Source organism: Rattus rattus, chromosome 12 (assembly GCF_011064425.1).
Source record: "Rattus rattus isolate New Zealand chromosome 12, Rrattus_CSIRO_v1, whole genome shotgun sequence".
Taxonomy (NCBI): domain Eukaryota; kingdom Metazoa; phylum Chordata; class Mammalia; order Rodentia; family Muridae; genus Rattus; species Rattus rattus.
Genome location: NC_046165.1, coordinates 83,567,052 through 83,590,883, shown reverse-complemented (window position 1 = coordinate 83,590,883; position 23,832 = coordinate 83,567,052). Strand labels below are relative to the sequence as shown.

Genomic DNA, 23,832 nt, shown 5'->3' with positions numbered 1-23,832 from the left:
CAGAATAGGATAATAACATAACAGACAGAGCTAAGAGGTAGAGAATGTGAAAAGCCCAGTTTCTTGACTATTTTCCAGCTCACAGCCCTGGATTCCACTCTTGGGTGACACTTCTAGCTTTTCTCATTATTTTTCGGTTTTGCTTGAGCTAGCTCAATGTGACTTGAAGGCAAGTACATTTGTAATTCCAAAACCTCTGTTGATTGATTAATACCCATTGCCCTGTGGTAGTAATATGCAATTCATTGTCCTTGCGGTGTGAAGTTTTAGTCCAATAGCTTGAAGTCAATCCTGGAACTTTTCCACTGGAGGAAGAAAGTGGGAGGTTAGGTCAATGTTCCTACTCCCCGGCAACTCAAAGACACAATATTTTGGTTGTCTGCCATCAGGAGTTGAGGGTTCCCTCCAGATTCTTCCATTCTCATTTCTTCATTCCTCAGGAGGCTCGTGAGATCTTTCTAGAACCTATCATTTTCATCCTAAAGTTGGAGCCAGTTTCTGTTTGCAATCTGTATATTGCAATGAGTAGACATTAGTCTAGACACGGGTCTAAAGAACACTTTAAACCACTTTAGTCAATCTTAGTGAGCTGTTCTTCTAGAACTGCCATAGCCTTGGCACAGGGCAAGTACTTGTCAAGGGCACAGTGAAAACCCCGAAGACCTTACCATTCACTTGCTCACATGGTTGGTAGGTGTAGTAGAACATGCTATTCTTCATTGATAAATTCTCCCTTCCAGTCCAAGACTCATCAGAATATGAGTGGAACTGACAAGGCCTTGTAGGATGTCCTAACTTACTAGGGGATGAATTATCAAGCTAGCAGTTGATGAACAGCACATTTACTTGATTGCCCACCAATGTCAACCACTTTTGTATTTGTTCTCTTGGATTTTGAGATCAGATTCACAATCATTTCTATAACACTGCCTACAAACAATATACAGAAACATCACTATATATCTCAATGCATACCTCCAAGTTGTCACGCACAAGTGTGATCAGCAATGTGCAAGAATATTCATGAGATCCAGGGTACAGTTAACTTCTATGGTTCCTATCTCGTGAAGGGAAGATTTATGGAAAAACCAGGGGCAGTAGAGCAACCCTTGCCATGATCAAATTTCAGAAAGCCACAGGGACACAGCTTAGCTTTGCAGCCAAGATAATTATTCTTAACTTTTGCTGCGGGGTGTTCCTTTAGTAAACATGGCTGCACCTCCCACTCCTTGATAAATGCTTCTCTTCGCCAACATTGTAGCTTGTCTGTCAGACACAGCTTCCTTCTGCAGGCTATCACAGTTGCTTACACTTATAAACTAGAATACAATTTAGCCTCTCTCCAACTGTTAGTATTTCTCCTTTCCTGTAAGGGTCTGAATCTTGATGACAATATTTGATTGTTCAACTACTTTAGTGCATCTTTTGTAAGGCTATCAAGCAGCTAAACTGCAGAGAGAAGATACACAATTATTCTAAGTACATTTTCAAACTGCACATTTCCTCTTGAATCCTACTAAGCCTGCATATTTTTTCTCTAAACAGTTTGGTATACTCTTTGTGTGGTTTTAATAAAAAGTTTTTCTTCTAGGAAACATCCAAGTTAACCAAATCCTCTTTTTAGTTTCTGGCAGCCTTCAGCCTCAACATTTAGGTTTTATATAAGCTGTGGGTTAGAATTTTCACTTGACTGTTATCTGAGCTACAACTCCTAAAACCTTTTGGATTCTTATTAAAAATGCTGTAATCAGCAGCATTACAGTGTGTTGGTTTTGACAATAAAAATCTTAAAGGCTAAAGTAATCCTTACTTCTTCAATCCTTTTTTTTTTTTTTCTTTTCTTGTCTTTTTTTTTTTTTTTTTCTTGGCTTAGTTTTGGAGGCAGAAACATCCACAGTGGCTAGCTTCAGGGTGCTTCTCTTCATCACTGATCATCAAATAAAGACCCAGGAAGTAATGTCTGGATGACCAAATACTTACCACAGATGTATTTAAGCTGGACATGACAGGGCTATGGACAGCCATGCACTTGTTGGAAGGCTGCTTGCAAGCTGACATCAGCAACAGGACTTCTTTGGGATCTGTTGCCACTTTGACATCAGACAGTCCTTTTGCCCAGGCAGATGAACCCACCAGCCACAAGAATGAAAAGACTACAGTGACGATAAAGTCCTGCACAGAGAGACACAGGAGAAGAAGGCAGATGTGAGTTCCAGAAACAAGTCTATTAATTTAGGCAACTTTTATTTGTTTTCTAGAAAATTCCAAGATTCCCTAACATTAGGACCTAGATCTTCTGTCAAAAAGCAATAAAGTTTTGAGATGCCATATTTATAATTACTTGAGAGAAAGGATTATATTTTTATTTAGTTTTGTTTTTTGAGACAGGATTTCTCTTTGTAGTCCTGGCTGTCTTGAGGTTTCCTTATACAGAGCAGACTGACTTTGAACTCACAGAGATCCTCCTATCTCTGCTTCCCTGTTGCTGGGATCAAAGGCATATGCCACCACACCCAGCTTACTGTTGTTTATTGAGAACCTACTGTGTCTTAGTAATAACTCAAGGACTTTATAATCCTTATCTTCCTGTTCCCCAAAGGATCCCTATTTGCATACGATAAAATAAGTCAGAGAATAGTTTAAGTGTGTCTGAAACTCTACAGGTGATGATGCTATTCTAACTACTGACCCCAAGTTCTTTGTCATGTGGTGTAATAGTTTCAAATAGTTGGAGACAATTGCACATTACCAAAGGCTTCTGGGTGGCAATATTTATTCAGTTATCTATTTGTTAATTTAACAAATAAAGGTGCTCTCTACTTCATGCTGGGAACTGAATTAAGTAGCGAGCAGTACTAGCTATTATAGATTTTTGATTATTACAAGCTTAGAATTATGTTTACCATAATCATGTTATGCTCTTTTTTTTCCCTGAGATAACATCTCTCTTTTTGTAGTCCTGCTGTCCTGTGTTGTAGAAATTTTTAATCCTGACCTGGAGTTTCTATCATGCCTTGATCATTCAGTTCCTGGATAAAAGACACATAGAACCTTTATATTTACAATAAGTCTTAATCAGCTTTAGAACTTGGTAGATATCTATCCCCTACGCTATTAGAATCTACTTTCCTATCAATAACCTTGAGTTATTATTTACTATTTACTATGTTTCATCTGGGCTGCTCTTAACTCCAATTGGCTAGCACTCAGAGCCATATTTTAATGCCTCACCTTACCCATGATGGCTTTTCCTTTCTCCTTCACCTTCTTTTCCCTTCATGGTTCTCTCTTCCAACACCTAAACTGGGGGACCCTAAACCCTGCCTATATCTTAATCTCTCCAGCTATTGGTTGTCAGCATTTTTATTCATCAAACAAAAATAACTGGCAGGCAAGGTCACACAATGTCACTTGGGTCTACATGTAGATTTTCTTGTCTCTGGGACATCCAGGTCTTGGAGGCCCAATATTAGCATTAGAATAAAAGCAGCATCAGGCCAACCTACTACATTTTCCATTTTTGTCCAATTATAAAGGCTCTTTCTCTTATAGTAACAAACAATACTATTTTAAAACAATTATGAAAATTATTAACTATGAATTATATTTAAAAGTCCAGTATTTTGTAACTTGTGGTACTTTATCATCTATCCTATCTTAATGACTTTACAATTTTGTACCTAAATCATCTTTTATTTTAACTTGTATTATCATCCTAAAACCATCTTTTTAAATCTAGAACATCTTCTTAAATCCTAAACAACTTGTTTTATTGTGAGACTATAACTAGTCTACAACAGAGTCAGAGATTTGAGAAGGAATAACTATTAGAGTATGCTGTAAGTGTAGAAACATAACTTCTAAAATTTTAACAATTGGCAGAGACAGCTGACTGCCTGGACAATCCCCAATATCTCTTATAAAGTTGGATCATCTATCTTTCTGGACCAGAAAGTATGGCATACCTTAAGTGAAGCAGAATTATGATGCACTAGCTTACCCTTTCTTGGCAGAGCTTACCGGTCAGCTATCCTGCATCTGATTGTCCTTTTTGTACAGCATTTTGTCTGTAGATGAAATTTGGGTATTTTTTGACTAGTAGGTAGCTTGCTTATAATTGAAGCAACTCCACATGGAGCTATTGGTGCTCAATAACTTCTTTGAAGTGGAATGGGGGTACTATCAGGAAGAGGTGTGTCTCGTAGTCAAAAGATCTTTTAATAATGAAATAACCTTAAATGCCATATTCTGTGGATCTCTGCTGCTTTTGAAGACCATCTATCTATTCATAGCATATCTGAACAAGCAAAGAATGCATGTCTTCACCTACCTAATATCTGTACTATATAGCATGTATATTTTTTGATATTCCAGACTAGTATCTAATATGATTATGATTTGACTATATATGGTTGTCAACTTGTATTACTTAATTATCCTAAACAGTGTGTAATAGCAGCTAAAAACAAACTGGGACTAAGCCTTGTTGTATAGGCACAATACCTATCTATGAGTAACAACAGAAAACATTGCTGCTTTATCTAAAAAAATATTCTGGGCAGAATGCTCCATACATTTTTTCTTTTCTTGTTTGGGGAAGGGTGCATTTTGCCTATATGGCCTGCACTCAGGTGTACCTATGAGACTTTTCAACAAGATTCATGACCTGCACTGGAAGCTGTCACACTCTAGTGAGGTTGTTTGAATCTCATGTCTATTAGGTCTGACGTTTCGGAGAATGTTCTGGAAGGCTCACAACTAAGATTGGCTAAATTGTTGGAGTAACTGTCCTTTTGATCCAATGGCTCTTGTGAATTATGTAGCTCACTGTTTTCCATTTTAATGTTAGCTCAACAAAATTTAGGGTCAAAATACAATCTAGTTACTGGGGTTTTCAGGTTTGGAGGTACTCCCTATTTCTGTTTAGTATACTCATACTTTCTCTTACTTCCTTCTTATATGTAATCATTTTCATTTTGAGTTGTATGTACTCTCGTAAGATGACTTAAGTTCTTTCCACAAGGATGCAGAGGTTTGAAGTACAGGCAAGCAAATGCAGCATCTACAGCTATCTCAGTATTAGCATGGACAGCTCACACTCAGTGTTAGGATTTGTATATGCTTAGCTGAGGGAATGGCACTACTAGAAGGTGTGGTCTTGCTGGAGTAGGTGTATTACTGTAGTTGCTAGCTTTAAGACCCCATTCTAGCTGCCTGGAAGCCAATATTCTGCTAGCAGCCTTCAGATGAAGATGTAGAATTTTTAGCTCATCATGCCTGTCTAGATGCTGCCATGTTACCACCTTGATGATAACAGCCTGAACCTCTGAACCTGTAAACCAGCCCCATTAAATGTTGTCCTTTATAAGACTTTCCTTAGTCATGGTGTCTGTTCCTAGCAGTGAAACCCTAAGACAGAAATTAGTACCAAGGACTGGGGTATTGCTATGATAGGCCTGACGATGCTTCTGTTTGGAAGAATTCGGATTTGGCAACTTTGGATTTGGAAAGCAGTGAGATGCTTTAAGTGGGGATTAATGGGCCATCCTGGTAAGAATCTGGAAGATTTTGTTGCTAAGAGTAATTTGAACCTCATGAACAGACCTGGTCCATGAGGTTTTTGAGAAGAATTACAGTATGTAGCATACAGACTGGTTTTGGGGTAGTTTGGTGAAGAATGTGGCAGGTTTTGCCCTTATCTGCACAGTCTGCCTGAGGCTAAGGTGAAGAGACTCAGATTAATTGCAATGTAAAAGGAACTCTGAGAAGCGCCCATGATGGACTTTGTTCTGTGGTTAAGTCTCATAAAGAACATTTTGAACAAATGTAGCAAGCTGAAAAAGGAAAAATACAAAATATATAGTTTGAATACTAAAGGGATACCAGGAAGTGAAAATGGAGCTTAATCCTGTGTTCAGGGAGATAAATTAAGGGAGTCAAACTTTTGGCCAAGATCCTCCCCAACTAAATTTAGATCCAGGCAGGGTGGTAACACACCTTTAACCCCAGAAGATAAAGTCAAGTGGATCTCTGAGTGAAGGTCAGCCTAGAATATACCAAGTTCTAGGTGAAGAAAAACTTAAATCCAGGCTTGGTGGACCACACCTTTAATCCCAGTGTTTGGGAGGAAGGCATGTTCATCTCTGAGTTCAAAGTCAGTCCTATGGAGGAATTCCAGGACAGCCAAGCTTAAGCAATGAGGGGGTTGGAAAACAGAAAGCTGGTGATAATGTAATAGAACAGGTGGCCATGTTCTAGCCCCAACAAAGAGCAGAACTAACTCTGCAGCTTTGGCCACATGGCTCTGGCTTTAGAGTCCAGAATAGAAAGGATTACTGGGACGATTGATGCTGGTTAGCTGGAGCTAAGAAATTAGTGATGATTTAAAAGAGACCATCATCACTAAGGTAAAATCTTCTGGTAAGTATTTTCTGAGAGCACAAAGAAGAAAGCCAAGGTTGTACCTTGGGCTTCAGCTATACTTGGTAGTGTGTTAGAATCACCCAGGTGGTACTGGTTTTGAAGGCATGAATGGATCATGAAGGGCTGCTGAGGCTTGGCACTGTGAGAGGCCATGAAAACCTATTGGTGAAGGTACAGCCTCCATTGTAGTTGATGGCCCAGGACTGAAGGAGTCATGCAAAGGATTTGGGACTTAGCACCATAAAGAGATCATATGAGAGGTATTAGTGAAACCTGATTGCAGCAGAAGACCCCAGTATATTAGAGATGCCAGTACCATGGGATGATCACCAAGAGCAGCAGCAGCAGTGGAGTGGATCACCCTGAGCTTACAGTCCTACAGAGAGCAGAGCTGGAGAAGGGATGCCAGCCCTCGGGAGGAGCAGAGATCATGTGTGGATTCCAGACGTTGAAACAAGAAGCTGTAACATTGGAGTTGCCTTGGAGACCCCAACATGTTTGAGATGCCAGAGCTGTGGGCTATCTGCTGAGGAAAGCTGCTAAAAAGGAGTAGAAACAACACGGCCGAAAGAAGTTTGTTGAAATCAACAAAGATGAAAAGGGAGTTGGAGATCTGAAGACCACTTTGCCATCAGACATGGAGATGCAGAGTTTGGAGGTTGCCCAGCTGGTTTTCTGTCATGCTTTGGGGATTATAGTTGGATGAATCTCAGAAGAGACCTTGAACTTTAGACTTTTAATATTGTTGAGGCTGCTATAGACTATGAGGATTCTGGAATTTGAACTAAATGTATTTTGCATTATGCTAGGTTTAGGTGTTGCCCTCCTAGACTCATATCTTTGAACAAGGCTATGGGGGCCAGTGAGTGGAATATTATGTTTTGTGTATGCTCAGCCCAGGGAGTGGCACTATTAGAAGGTATAGCCCTGTTGCAGCATGTGTGGCCTTATTGGAGTAGGTGTGTTACTGTGGGTGTGGGCTTTATGACCCTCATCCTAATTCCCTGGGAGATAGTCTTCTAGCAGCCTTCAGGTGAAGATGTAGAACTCTCAGCTCCTCCTGCACCATGAGTACCTGGATACTTCCATGTTTCCACCTTGATCATAGTGGACTGAACCTCTGTACCTGTAAGCCAGCCCCAATTAAATATTGTCCTTTTAAGACTTGCTTTGATCATGGTGTCTGTTCCCAGCAGTAAAACCCTAAGACACTTAGTGATTACATATGAACCAAGTATGTCAAATCTCAACTTTTAGTTCATAGCCAATCTGGTACCTTAGTTCATTATTTATTACTTAGGCAATAAGAATTAATAAATTATATTTACATATATATATGCACACATATATATGCATATATATATATATATGTATATATATATCAATAAGTCCAAAACAAAGGTCACCAAAGTAAAACAAAGGTGTTGGCAGGGCCTAAAGGCCTTGTGGTAGGTTCTATACAGAATTCTCAATTTTACTTTTCCTTGTCAGTCAAGGCTGCCATTTTCACTGTTCATGGTCTTTTTCTGTGTTCAAGGAGCAATGGCCAGTCTTCTTCCCAACACTGCATCATGGTGACAATGAGTACACTGCCAGCTTTCTTACTTTTGGGGTCTCGTGGTTACATTGTGCTTACCCAAATAATTGAGGTTTTCACTATTTTAAAGCTCTCTCACAATCTTACTTAGTTCTTTCTCTCTACAGTGTTAATCTCCTCTTGCCATGCTATGTGATCCAGTCACAAGTTCCAAGTATGAGGATGGGGACATCTTTGTAGGGCCATTATTCCACCTACAGAGTTGGAAATGTTTTGAATCTAGGGATTAGTTGGAGAAAGCTTGGCATTTTAATAATGTTACATCTTCCAAGGAGTGAATATGAGGTGTCTGATTTCATTCATGTATTCAAATAGCATGGTTTTGGTAATGTGCAAAAGTTTTAAGGAAACCCTTAAGGAGATAAGAACATGCAGGGTAGTGCCCTTCATGGTAACATATTGTTAGGGCCCAGAGTTGCTGTACAGCTCCAAGTATAGGACAGTGTTCTTTATTAGTTATATTCTTCACAATTAGACTTCTGTAAACGTCAGTAGGGTTTAGGAAAAACAATAGGATTCTGTCCATTTAGCAGAATAACAGTTGTAGGTTCTCTCCTAGGATCTATGATTTGTCCATTATCAATACCAATGACATAAATGTCACTATTGTGGCAGTATCTCTCCATTGTAGTTTGCAGGGATCACAGTGGGGTAAAATTGATAGCTACATTTCTCCTCCAGAACTGTGCATAACAACCAATGGACTCTAGTCAGGAGGGGTAAAGCTTCTGTGTCAGAACCCATTTGGTTTCTTCTTGTTCCATCATTCAGTATATATGAAATTCTCAAAGAATTGATAAATACATAAATGTAGGGTTCCATTTTAGATAATGGAGAAAATTATGTCAAACTAACATTTCCTGAGCACTTATTATGCACTAAGTATTATTCCAGATTCATCTGAATTAACTCAATCCTGATAACAGCACTTAGAAACACATGTTAATTCTGTTATAATTTTGTAATTGAGGAAAACTGATGGGCCAGGATGTTAAATAAATTGCCTAAAGCCAGAGTTAATTGATAGAAGAGCCAGGATTCTAAGCCTGGCCATCTGTCTCCAGGGGTTGTGTGCCTGAATGCTTGACTGTGGAATGCTCTTTCTAGTGTCTGCCTTAAGACGAGTGTCCTGAGCTGAGGAAGGGATGGGGAGGAAATAAAAGAAAGTTTCCTAGTTAAAGCAAATGCACTGAAAGGTTTTCAAGGTCCAGAGAGATGAATCAGGGAGTAAAGGTGCCTACTGCCAAGACTGATGATCTGAGTTACATCCCCAGAACCCACATGGTGGAAGGAGAGAACGGAGTACAGTAAGCTGGTCCTCATGAGCACACTGTAGTGTGCACACACACACACACACACACACACACACAGAGAGAGAGAGAGAGAGAGAGAGAGAGAGAGAGAGAGAGAGAGAGAGAGAGAGAGAGACACAGACACAGACACACAGGTACCAGTGCACACACATATGCACATGCACACACGCCCAGGGAAATGCACACACACATATGCACACACACTAAATAAATAAAAGTAAATGGATGTAAAAAGGCTACATTGAAAGGTTTTTCAAAAGCTAAATTTGAGATTCTGCTTCATTTAAGTTAGTAAAGTACTTTTCTGCAGAGGAATTAACTTCCTTACTGAATCCAAGGATCCGTGTCATTGGACTAAATATAGTGCTTTGGGGACCTGATCTGACATTTTGTCTTCTAGGAGTACACTGTACAGAGGGGAGCTGCATTATCTATCTCCTGCATAAGTTAGAAAAGCTCTGCTCGCGAACTGGCCAGATCGAGATTTGAATCCTTAATCTTAAACTTTCATGTTCTTGGGCAATTTGCTAGATTTCTTAAGACCACAATTTAGCCTTGTAGGTTGAAATAAGGATTTTCATGGCCTAGTTGGAGGATTAAATAAGTTATTGTAAGCGATGTTTATCACTGTACCAGGAAATGAAAACTTTAATAATGCCCCACAAAAACACAGTGATAACTATGACCATACAAACAGCATGTGGCTATGAGCAGGAGCTGTCATGGTGGCTATGAGCAGGAGCTGTCATGGTGGCTATGAGCAGAAGCTGTCATGGGTATGCATCTGTCTTGGGTGATTTATCTTTATGGTAATGGGGAAATAGAGATTTAGAACAAGGTACAACTATAACAATTTCCCAAACTCAGAAAGTAATGCTGTGCCTTATGATGGAAAAAACAACATTTAACCATTTTAATTAACTGCTGTGTGTGATTATGAGTGTGTGTCTATTCCCAGTGTGCCAGGTAGAGCATTCTTAGTGCTGAACATGCACTCCCTGCTCAAACCCACACACACACACACACACACACACACACACACACATACACACACATATATACACACACATACACACACATACACACAAATACACACACACACACACACACACACACATACACACACACACACACACACACGCACATACACACACACACACACACATACACACATACACACAATACACACACACACACACACACACACACACACACACACACACACACACTGAGCATAAATACTAAAGGCCACACAGAGGGTCCTAAAGAACCCTGAGTGGGCCACTCTTCTGCTGTGAACTGCATTCTTTACCTAACCTTTCACCTCTCTGTGTAACACAGGCTTCCTAACTGCTACTCTAGTCCACCCGGAACATAAGCAATGCAGACATTTCACCTGGGACAGTCCCCTTGCTTAGAACCACAGATGGGACTTGAGTTCTTTCACCTTCCAAAAAAAAAAAAAAAAACTCATTGAAACTGCCTCACTAAGCACATATGGATAGCATTTCCCAAAACAACTCCCTAGTCACCTTTTCAGTTTTAATTTTCTCACTTTTTTTCAATTTCCCCCTTCCAATCTAGTGTAGGTCTTTTCTGATTTTCTTGGTTTAGTTGTTTAGCCCAACTAAAATCTGCTCATCTTACCATCAGAGCTCTCTATGATGCACAAGGAATTGACCAGTGACTGTTTTCTAAAGATCGAGTGGATGTATAAGGAGCTGTTAGGATAGGAAGGTAGAGACATGAATCTATTAGAGTGCACATGGGCCAGGCTCCTCTTGCTGGAGGGCACACCCCTACCCAGGATCCCTTCCTTCTCCTTCCCAGCCTCATGGTTTACCTCTTACACTATCATGTCCTCCATAATGATGCCCTGACTTTTACTTCCTAAGCACTTTCCAAAATTTGAAAATACATCCAATGCCCTACCACCGTTTTTCCAAATAAGATTCCAACTCCAGGATGTGAACTGGTCTCCCTTGTTCCCACTTGCATCTTGGACAACCAAACAAAACAAAGCAAAAATCCTCCCTAAGATTTATTGAGTGAGAGAGTGAATGAATGGATATAAAGTATGGCCCCAATCATAAAATTTTTGTGGATTTTTTTATGATAATTGAGCATGTAATCGTGTTTAGAGATAAATTATACTTCATTTTAAATAAAACTGTGTACTTAACATACTCTATTAGGAAAAGTGACACATGGCAGTGAGTTGAAGACTACTGACTGGTAATAGCAGTGGCCTTCCCACACAGAGTGCTCATGGGCATTTGTCCCTCCAAAAGTGGCCAGGATTCTATTTAGATTAAATAAGAAAAAGCTTTATAACCTAGAATAACTCCATCAAAGTGTACCTAGGCTAAAGGGAGACTCTCTATCACTGGGAGTGACTGGAGTACAGGTGTCCTAGTTGGGGTTTTGCTGCTGTGAATAGACACCATGACCAAGGCAACTCTAAGAACAACCTTTAATTGGGGCTGGTTTACAGGTTCAGAGGTTCAGTCCAGTATGGTGGTAGAGGCATGGCAGCATCCAAGGAAACATGGTTCAGGAGGAGCTGAGAGTTCTACATTTTCATCTGAAGGCTGCTAGAAAAAGACTATCTTCCAGGGCGTTAGGATGAGGGCTTTAAAGCTGGACTCTCACAGTGGCACATCTACTCTAATAAGGCCACACCTCCAAGTAGTACCACTCCTTAGTTAGGCACATTCAAACCACCACAATAGGGTTCTTGTTCCAGATAAAGAAGGCATTACCTTGAAAGATTTATTTTTGTCTTTTTCTGGCCTTGGGCATAAATTAGGTTGGAGGCTACTTTGTAGAGGAGACACATGTCAAATATTTGACACAATTCTTCTTTTCTACTGCTTCCTGTTGAGGCTCCCCTGTGGCCAAACTCAGCCTGAAGCCAGGAAAAAGGAAGTCTCCAGAAGTAATGCAGCCAGAACACCCACAGACACAGGAGGGGATCTGTACTGGCACTTCCTCACATCTCCTGAGTGCTTCCCATGTACCCGGTACTCAGTCATCACCCTACTGACATTGTTAGCCTTTTAACCTGTCTACTTAGTTGGTCCAGTTACTGTTGAAGAAACTAGAGTAGAGACGTTTAAATGTGGAACAGTTAATACCTGGCTTGACTACCGTATCTTTATAAAAATGTGGTTTTTGGTTGTGGATAGCTATTTAAATCAGTCATTTTCTAATTTTAAATGATTTGGTATTACCCAAATGATTTGGAATTCATCTCCATACTTCCTACAATATTTAATTATTTCATTCAAAGAAAATTATGTGTGCCTACACTAAATAAGATTAACCTAGAAAGAACCACACATACCCAGTAAACAAAGAGCTAATGCAGTTTCTCATAAATAGAAATCTGAAAGCATTAATAGATTAAAAATAAAATACTTGGGATATTTTCTAGAAATAGCTGCCAAAGGCTTTGGAACCAAAGACCTTTGTTAAACCAAATTTACAAGTGTTAAGATGGTTATTAATGTCATCCATTAGCATTAGAGAGCTTTCAGTTAAACTGAATGTGGAATGCCTTATCTGTATTGAATGCCTATTGGGGCATTGCCTGAAGCCATTTTTCCAATCAGGAGAATTATGTGGCTCAAGCATGGGTAGTGACTTTCTTCTGAGGGTGTAGACAAGCATCCAGTTATTTGCAAATACGATTCCTAGTTTCTCTAACAGAGATTGTACACCAGAAGATGAATTTGCAACATTTACGGTTTCATCATTCTGATGCATAATTAGTCCTGCTTATGATATTTATCCCTATTGAAAAGAGAAAATGCCATTTGTAAAGTACTTCAAATCTCATCTGCTTGGAATCTGAGTGAACTCCAAGAAGAATTCGGAAGAGACATTACTAACCACAAAGAAAGTGAAGTCAACATGGTCAAATAATCTACGTGTGTATGGTTTGTTAAAGAGTTGATAAGTGGACTCTGAGGAACTGGTCACATTCTGAACCTGAAGACCTCTGACACACTGGATGTATATGTGTAGCGTATTTATACTATCTGTTCAGTGAACTAAAAGCCAGTTTTCTTAAGAGGGCACAGGCTGGCTTAATTTGGACTGGGTGGTCAGATTCCATTTGCTTTTAAAGGTTGCTTTGTTTCCCTCAAAATTTGCTGCTATGAAAGCAGTTTATCTAGATTTAATATGATAAAATTGCTGGGTTTGGATTACTCGTAAACATACAGCAAGCGAAGCATTCAGTAAGAGAACATTTGAGACACATGTAAAATGAGTCCATTTCTCTCTTCAGTGCATATTGATATGCATAACCACTTGTCCCTTCTCTGTCTATTAGCATATGCTGCCCATGTTTCAGCTTCATGGGCTTTGTTATCTGTGTTGCCTGGTGATGGTTTTGAGGTGAAGGAAGACAGAAGCTTCACTTTGGGTTTTCAAAGAAGCAAGAGCAAAGCGAGGCCAGACCTGTCAAACTAAGTTTCTTCCATCATGTCATCTGAAATACTGATTTGAACCCATCAGCACATCTTCCAAGAGTTTCAACAAAGTGAAAATCTTATTCTGCATTCTATAGACTCTAGAACTTGATGCAGGGGCTTAAATTCTGTGCTTTAAGTGCTCGTAACAATTGCGTTAGTGGATGGCCTTAATTAGCCTGTGTTTCTAAGACCTAAATTACTTAGCACAGCAGGAAGACAGACAGAATAGTAAAAAACACTGAGCTACATAAAAAGGTACTCTCTAACTTAGGTTTCCTTCACCTGAGTAGTAAAAAAAGTCTGAGTTTGGGAATTTAACTCTGACACTTAATTGGTAACATTTAATAGTCAGATAGACCCAAACCCAGAATTAATCGGTAGGCAGTGTCTTCTGGCCTAGGCTTTGTCCACTTTTCATTGATTCATTTCACTATTTATCTTTTATTATGTCCTATAATTCTGAATTTCTATACTCAGTAGTTACACCAGATTTTATCAAACTCAATTTTATTCAAGGTTAGGAAATTAGTTTAGGTCTAGAAAATATCCTGATTGAAGTAACTCAGTCACAAAAGAACACACATGGTATATACTCACTGATCATTGGATATTAGGCAAAGAGCTTGGAATAACCGTGATACAACTCACTGAGCACATGAATCTCAAGAGGAAGGAAGACCAAAGAGTGGATGCTTCGGTCCTACTTAGAAGGGGGGACAAAATAATCAAGGGAAGTAGAGGGTGGAAGGGACGTGGGAGGAAGAGAGGAGAGGGAAGGGAAAAAGAGGAACAGAATCAGGTATGGGAGGATGGAGGGGGTGTACAGAGGGTCAGGAAATTGAACAGAGGTGTGCAGCAGTGGGGGATGGGGAATTTGGAGTAGCAACCAGAAAATTCCAGATGCCAGGAAAGCAATAACCTTCCAGGACCTCAAAGAGTTGACATCAGCTGAAACACTCCACAAGGAGGAGGGGGAACCAGTCCAGATCATTTGCAGAGGTTAGGCATGGTTGAGGGCTGGGGCCACCCACTCATCTCCAAAATTTTAACCTAGAATTGCTCCTGTCTAAAGAAGATACGGGGACAAAGAGTGGAGCAGAGACTGAAGGAAAGGCCATCCAGAGACTGCCCCACCTGGGAATCCTTCCCACATGCAGACACCAAATCCAGACACTACTGCTGATGCCAAGAAGTGCTTGCTGACAGGAGCCTGATACAGATGTCTCCTGGGAGGCTTTACCAGATCCTGACCAATACAGAGGCAGATGCTCCAACCTAACCATCAGACTGAGCACAGGGATGCCAATGGAGAAGTTAGAGGAAGGACTGAAGGAACTGAAGGGGCCTTGTCTGGCATCAATGAGAGGGCAGGTCCTAGGTCCGGTGAAGGGTTGATGCCCCAGTATAGAGGAATGCTAGGGTGGTGTGGCAGCAGTGGGTAGGTTGGGGGAGCACTCTCATAGAAGCAGGGTAAGAGGGTGGGGGTGGAATGGGGGTTTGCAGAGGGGAAACTGGGAAAGGGGATAACATTTGAAAGGTAAATAAATAAAATATCCAATTTATAAAATAAATTAACAAAATGTTAGATTTTGGTCAAATCATGAAAAAAAAAAAGAAGTTGGTTTAAACAACAGTAGTCAATAATTTGTGATCTAAGCATTAGAAGTAGAAAATGAAAGGGCTTGAGGTCTGGAGAGGTCTGTCTAATGGGCTAGCACAGAATCCCAACCCAGCTGCCTGCCAGAAATCCAGTCCAAGACATACAAGTGAGAAATGTATAGTAGACATATTCAGAGGAGAAAAAGCAATGGGAAAGGACTGTATACACTGCCAAAAGAGAAATGTGAACACCAACCCTGCCACAAAACTTTTATCTACAATGCTGTCCAATACACAAGATATGCTAGGGCAACAGTAGCCTAAAGCTTGTGGGAGTAACCAACCAATGTCTGATTTTACTTGAGGTCCACTCCAGGAGCTGACACCCATATCTGATACTACTTGTGTGACCAAGAACTTGAGACTAGATAGCCTAGGGACCTACGGTTTAAACCAAATACTACTGTTCTAAAAACAATCAATCAGCCAACCGACCACCAACCAACCGACCAACCAACCAACCAACCAACTATTCAACCAAAGAAACAACAAAATCAAAAACAAAAACAAGTCCCTAGCAATAAAATGACCCCTACTGACATATGCTTTATAGGTATAGTGCCTTGCTCTTCCTGCAACAGATGGGAGCATGTACAGAGACCCATAGCCAGCCAGAAAGAGGGAGAGAGCGAGCATGTGCATGAGAGAGAGAGAGAGAGAGAGAGAGAGAGAGAGAGAGAGAGAGAGAGAGACTAGAACAAGAGCCTCACCTCCATCCAGGACCCATCACATGCTTGACTCATTTTCATGGTTATGACAGCCCAGCGGAACAAGTTATTATTCTTAGTTTATGAATCAAAACCCCAAATCTTTTTTATTATATTTCTTTACTTATATTTCAAATGTTATTCCCTTTCCTTGTTTCCTATCCATAAGTCCCCATCCCCTATCCCTGCCCCGTACAGGTATTCCCCCCATCCATCCCCATTACTGCCCCCAATATTCTCCTTCAATGGGGGTCCACCCTTGGCAGGACCAAGGGCTTCCCCTTCCACTAGTGCCCCAACAAGGCTATTCTCTGCTACATCTGCAGTTGGAGCCCTCGGTCAGTCCATGTATAGTTTTTCGGTAGTGGTTTAGTCCCTGGAAGCTCTGGTTGGTTGGCATTGTTGTTCTTATGGGGTTGCAAGCTCCTTCAACTCTTTCAATCCTTCCTCCAATTCCCCCCAAGGGGCTCCTCTTCTCAGTTCAGTGGTTTGCTGCTAGCATTGACCTCTCTACTGGACATGCTCTGGATGTAAAACCCAAACTCTTATTTGCAGAGTTGTGTTATGTGAGTTGAGACCAGCTGTGGAGTTTTCTCCCCTCTTCCTGACATTGAATGTGCTTTGACAAATCCCATTAATCCCCAAGACTTTAGAAGCTCTATTGAAAAATCCCCTAGTGGAGAGGTAGAAGCCTCCTGACAGAGCTCTACTATCCACAGAAATCCAGGACTTGGAAATAGGATTCTTATTCCAAATCTGTTAATAAAAATCTTCAGCATTAAGTAAGAGAAGTCAAGCCATCAGGTTTGCCAATCTTTACTAGAGTGAAGGAACACAAACTGTGAAAGTTCTCAGTAGTCTTGGGCTTCGGATCTGAGTCAAGGCTCTAGTTTGATTTCTGTCACCGTGATAAAACAATTTGACCAAAAACGACTTAGTAGAAGATGGGATTTATTTGGCTTTACTTCCAGGTCACAGTCTGTGATTCAGGGACACCAGGAACAGGAGCAAGAGTCTAAAGCAAAAAGGATGAAGAATACCGTTTTCTGGCTTGCTTACTGAGTCATGCTCGGTTAGTTTTTAGTATGTACCCCAGAGCCCCATCTCTAGGGAATAGTGCTCCCCACAGTGGGATGTATTCTTCTATATCAATTAAGAATCAAGAATACCCATCCCATAGAGCTGGGCAATCTGTCAGTTGAGACTCTTCTCAGATGACTGTATGTGAGTCAAGTTGATAGTTCAATCTAATTAGTTACATCTAACTAAGGGAGTCTCTGACCTGATACTTTGGGAGAGAACTTCTTACAATGTTAATTTATTTAATGATTATCTTATAGCTCAAAACCAAAGGATTGTGGGCTACCAACTACTTTACTGGCTAAGCACACTCTTAGAAAAGCCTATACATCTCACATGCTTCTCCTTTGTAACTTCTGAGAGATCAAAGCTCTACATATATTCCCCAGTATGTCAGTGTGTGTGTGTGTGTGTGTGTGTGTGTGTGTGTGTGTGTGTGTTTGGGATGTGGGGGGATGAAAGGAAGGACAGAGAAGAGTGGTGGTGGAGGCAGGAGTAGTCAATTCTCCTTCCTCCCAGTGGAATTTCTGCTGAATTTAGCCATACCTTTTTATAGGCAAGAGGTCCACCAAAGGAGAAAGGGACAAATGAAAACAGATTATCTAAATGTTTTCAATTGATAGTATTGCTGTTCACTGAAAATAATATTTTAGATAATTAAAAAAGTTTTATATACATGAGTGTTTTGATTATGTACAAGTGCACTATGTGCAGGTCTGGTGCCTGTAGCAGTTGGTCCCCTGGAACTGGAGTTAAGGTCCTACGTGTAGGCGCTGAGAACCATGCCCATCCCCTGCAAGTGCTCTTAATTGCCAAGCCCCTGTTATGTTTTTAGGTGTCAGATGTAAGGGGTTGTGAGGAGCTGGTTAGATCCACGGCCAGAGTAAGAAGGATGAGAGTGCTGGTTAGTCAGGGTGATGTGGAGGGCAGCTAGTGCTGAGAATACTTCTCTTCATGTCTCTTGTACACTTGATTATTTCATCTCCTAGCAGCTCACCTGGATAGATACTAGGAGTCTCCCATTTTACATAAGGGACAAAATATTCAAATCAAGTTTGGAAAATGCACAGTTATGATTTAGACCCAGAGAGTTTGGCTTAAGGGTCTGTGCTCTTCATCTCTTGCAGGAGCACTCTGCTACTTTTGAAGGGCTGTGATTTAATTAAAGGCATGGTCTTTCATTAGTTTAAAACTTAAGTGGTCATTTTAATACAACTATCATTATCATCAGCTCTTGTGTATGCTACTTAGCTAAGAGTTACTCATCTAAAATCTCACAACACTTTGAAATTGTTCTCTTGACCCCACTTCACAGTGAGAAAGTGAAGGCAAAGAAAAGATTAAGTGATTGGCCGAAGGGTCATGACTGTTAGATTGCTAAGATTTGATCACAACCAAGTCTTTGTGAGCCCCAGTCTGTACCATTCTCAGGGCGGTGGAATGCTTCATATCCTAGTTCAGCTTTAATAATGCACACCGTATATGAGGATTGATGTTGAAAGGCCTTCGCTGCTTTATCTCATTTCTCACACAGTCCTATGGAGAAGCTTCTATTCTGCTTTCCAAATGAGAAAAGGAGAGACTTAGGCTAGCTAATGGCAGAGTTGGGTATCAAATTAGCTCCATTTCAGTCTTAATCCAGCTAACTTGTTCATTGTTCATTCTTGAATTTGTCCCTTTGAAAATCATCTGTCCAATGTGATTATGTGTGTGTACAGGTGTGTGTGTGTGTGTGTGTGTGTGTGTGTGTGTGCATGTGTGTGTGTGTTTGTGTGATGTTTGTGTGTGAGAGAGTATATGTGTGTGGTACATATGTGTGTGTATATTATGTACATGGATGTATACTTATGAAGGCTAGAGGAGGACCTTAAATGGCCTGTGCTATTGCTGTCTACTTTATTCTTTTGTGACAGTGTCTCTCATTGAAGCATCAGTAATCTTGACTTCTCCCACTATGACCCTGAAGTTCCAAGTACAGATGGCCACACTTATCTTTTAAGTGGGTACTGGGGATTCAAACTCCTCCCACTTGTTCAGCAGTTACTCTTAGCCATTGAGCCATCTCCCTAGCCTATCCAAGATTTATCATTTTCCTGCTCTAGGCTAGGTGCTATTACATGACTGCTGTAGGGATGGTGTTGATCAAAGGGGAGGGAGGATCCTATGAAATAGTATTCTCATCCTTGATGGTTTTTACCTTTGGATTTTATACATTTCCTAGTCTGCTTTATGCAGCAACAGTTTGTACATGTTGCAGTGCGAATGAGATGTCTCCCATAGTCTTGGGCATTTGAATACTTGACTTTTAGTTGCTAGTGTTGTTTGGGGAAGTTTGGGGGATCATGGATTTGTTGGGGGGAGGATTTGTTGGAGGCAGGATTTTAGTTTAAAGAGTCACACCATTTCAAGTTGACTCTTCTTCCTGCTTTGCTGTTGGAGATGTGAAGCCTCAGTTGTTCCTGCCACAGTTCCCTGCAATGATGGCTTCTTATCCTTCTGGAACTGTAAGGACAAATCAGCTCTTTCTTCTATGCATCGAGTTGGTCTGGTTATGGTGCATTAGCAGAGCAGCAGAACAGTAACTAATACAGACAATATCATCATGCTGTGACCCATCACAATTTTGCGAACTAAGGATGGAGTGGACGCTGATGTTCTTCTGTCTAGGGCTCTGTATTACTTAAGCACTGTGGTTCACAAGTGAACAATCTGCCTTGTGTTTGTGAGTCACTGCAGGGATCTGTTTCTTCTTTCTTTGACCTAAATTGGATGGTGATTGACATATACCATGTTTTCTTTTCCAAACTGGTTCCAGAGAGCTTTTCCGATTGAATTTTGTTGTTCAGCTGTAGAACCAAGACTTCTTGATTCATGTTTTTAACATTCCCTATGGAAATAAGACTTTAAAATCATCCTTTGCACCTGTTCCTTTATTTTAGTCATAGACAACTAATTTCACAACCTTGGTACCTTGGTGCAAGAGGGAGGTATTCCCAACTGTTTGGTGAGCCCCAAGAGGCTCCACTAGTCTTTTCAATGCTGTGTAAATCCTATTGTAGATCATTCCTGAGACCAGATCTGATTTCTAATCGATCCTAACTTTTGATTACAAACAATGCAAGGCTTTTAGAATAGGTTAGCAGCCATGCTAGTAAAACTATCCACAATAACTCCTTGTTAGCCTGCTCTGAGATCACAGCCCAGCTCCTACAGGCAGGACACGGGACCCTGCTAAGTTCTTATCTATCAAGAAGAACGGCATAAAATGCTCCATTCCTTTTGCCAAGGAGAAAGGAATGTATGCAGGACAGATTTTGTCTCACTTCCTGAAAGTTCACATTTCTTTTATTTTGACTTGACACAGGGCCAGGCTGGTCTTGAACTTGTGTTTCTCATCCTCCTGGTGCCTCAGTGCCCATGCTTCTGAGAGTATAGGAATATGCCACAATGCCTGGGTAAATGTGGATAAATACCTGCTTTTAATTATTCTCAGCGAAAGAAAACTCAGTGTAGAAAAATGTACTGGCCTCCTGCAGTGAAATTTAATGGCCAATAAATCAGGTAAACTTATTAATTTCCTCCACACATGTTTACTGAGAATTTGCTAGCTACCACGTATTGAGATTATTAATAAAGATTGTTAATAAAAACAGACCTGATACCAATACCTCTGTGACAGAGGAAAGAGAGACCTTAAATCAGATAATCCTTGAAGGATATGGAATTGCTCTTGGGGATGATAACTTTCCAGAGAAGCAACATAGTGTTTTGACTTCTGCCAAACTTAAAAAGATAAGTGGCTGCCCTGACTAGCTCAGGAGAGAGGAAGAGGGAGAGGGAGAGTGTTGTTGTAAAAATATAAGAATAAAAGAGTACGGTTGTCTTTTACCCCGCTAGGTCCTGCACCGTGGAGTCCCAAGATATCTGCTAGATATCTTGGCGAAAACACATCCCAACTCCGCGGCAGCCCAGACCAGTTGCCCCATACTCCATTATATTGCTTAAATCTACACATTAAAGAACACACAAGACAATAATCTTTGACCCAATTGGTAAGATTTGCCGACTTAATCATACAAAGCCCGGTACCATCCATCCCTTAGGAACATTGATAACAAGCTGTAAATACACAGAGCAGAATCTTAACATCACCTGCCATGGCTTCTCCCCTCTCTCCGTCTTCTCTCTCTGTCCTAGTCTCCTCCTTTTCCTTCAAACTTCTCTCCCACCCATCCTTCCTTCTCCAGTGACAGGCCTCCTTCTATCCTGTACCTGCCCCTCACCTATACTTTACAAATTCAATGGGGAGGTGGTTCTGGTGAAGTCACCTGAGCTCTGAGTAAATGAATAGGCAGCTGTCCTTGGCGCAGTGGAATTAGCATCAAAATACAGATAACTTCAGGGCAAGCCAAAGGACTGGGGAAGGGGCAGGGGAAGGGGCAGGTGGAGGGGGAGGGGGAGAGGAAGGGGGAGGGGGAGGGGGAAGGGAGGGAAAGTTAAATATTTCTAGGTGCCTTGAAAGCATGAATGGGAAACTATAGGGAGGTATTGATTCCCTAATTGGTTCTTGATCATGTCAATAAAGGAGGGAGAAGCCAATCACTGGGAACAGGGTAAAAGGTGGGACTTCCAGGTCCCAGGAGGAAGAGAACATAGCATTCAGAGAGGCTTTGGAACAGGAGGGCACAACCACCGTGTAGGTGGTTTGTATCCTCTTCGGAGTGTGGAGGCCAAGGAGAATGGAAGGGGCTAGCTGATTAAATTAGGACAAGGAATTCTTTGTCCAGCCATTGAATATCTGACTTGTTTTAAAATATTAAACTGTCTATTGTTTTCCATCTGCAGCACTAAGGTGGGCAGGAGGACAAGGGGACAGCCAGGGTGGTCGTTGGCAGCTTGGCACAGCTACCCTCAAGGGGTTGAAGGGGGCAATTACAGTTCTGGGTCAGGGAACCAGCTGGTCCTTTGCGGAACTATGTTGGGAGTGAGACCAGTGGCAGTGTGTTCTTGGAGCCTAGCTGAGAGTGAAGACCCAGGAAGGCAATAGCATGGACATTTTAAAATTACACACAACAGAAACTAACCTTCTTCCAAATAACTGGCTATTGGTATGACACATATATCATTAAATACACAAAAAAGCCAAGGTTTCCTAGATCAGAAGAGAGGCAGCTGTTAAAAGCAATTTAGATACCTCAGAAATACAAGTTGGTGGTGGTAGTCGAGGGAATCACACAAGCAGAGTTGTTTATGATGAATATGGATTTGGGGATCTTATTGAAAGCTTAGCAATCTTTTAAGTTTTATTTGTATAGTACTTCCAAAATATTTTGGGAATTGCTATTGAACCAGCTGGATGAAAATGCTAAGAACTGGGTAATTAGGCCCCATCTTTACATGACACAGCAGGGAATTATTAACACATCTGCAAAATGCTAGCTCTCAGACAGTATATAGAATTATTAACACATCTGCAAAGTGCTAGATTTCAGACAATATATAGATGGGACATCTGGAGGGAACGTAGCCTACATTGGCAGCCTGGGCAAGCTAACAGTTACCAAGATGTGAGCTTTACCTCCCAATGTTTTCTCTGCTCTATACTATTTTCTTGTCATGTGACAATTTATCACACATTCTGAAAGTCTCATACATATAAGATGTCACACATACAGACACACAATAAAGAAAATGCCACATCTACCCATACAATGGTGGACAGAAGAGAAATAAAAAATTAAAAATATTACAGTCCAAAGGAATTTCCTTATTTGTTTAAACATTTTAAGTTGTCATACCACTAACCTCTGAAAGTTATCAAGTTCTGAGGAACGTGACCATGAATAAGCTATGCTGAGAAATTTTGACTGAGATGTGGCTGACCTCTCACTTGTCCTCTTCCCAATAGAGACAGCTTTTCTCTAACCTGTGCCCTTTTGCCATAACCTCTTCTTGAAAACACAAACGCCAACCAAAACAAGATAAAATGAAAAACAAAATCAAACCAGAAAAACTACACAGCCCCCTCCTCCAAAATTATATAACAATAGAGTAGGAAGGAATTACATAACAAGAGAGTAGAGAGCTCATCACATGCTCTTTGGAATCACAATTCGAGTATTGCATTAGTTTATTATTTAACACCGTTGACATCTCAGGTGGAGCACAGGAGAGTGGACAGGGATGGCCAGCAGTGCAGAGAAATAACCTACCCACGAACACAAAACTTGCCACATTTCAGTGTTCACACTGGAGTTCATTCTTTTTATATGGACAGGAGTTCATTCACTTTTACATGGACTAAGATGCAATAAACATAAAGATTATAGAGACTAGGATAGTGGAAGTTTTGCAAAGATGATAGTAAGGATGATATATTTCCAGAGGACAGGTACACATTTGCTTTTGCTCAATGACACTGGACAAGAATTCAGCTGAAACGACTCTTGTTTTGATCTATACTTTGCTATTCTTTTAAAAGTATAATCATGCTTCTGAGATTGAATAAATATTGCTTGAATGTTGACAACTCAAGTTAAGGTGTTGAATTGGGGTTTTATAAACATCCAAGT

At 40.7% G+C, this 23,832-nt stretch overlaps 1 protein-coding gene across 2 annotated transcripts in view; it reads right to left on the bottom strand.

Moving 5' to 3' along the window:
* Window positions 1-23,832, bottom strand: part of Synpr (synaptoporin) — a 324,758-nt gene that overhangs the window by 4,742 nt on the left and 296,184 nt on the right. For both annotated transcript variants that reach the window (XM_032918342.1, XM_032918343.1), the window contains one exon: window positions 1,981-2,172. In XM_032918342.1, the coding sequence (XP_032774233.1) occupies window positions 1,981-2,172 (192 nt within the window). The remainder of the gene's footprint in view (window positions 1-1,980; window positions 2,173-23,832) is intronic.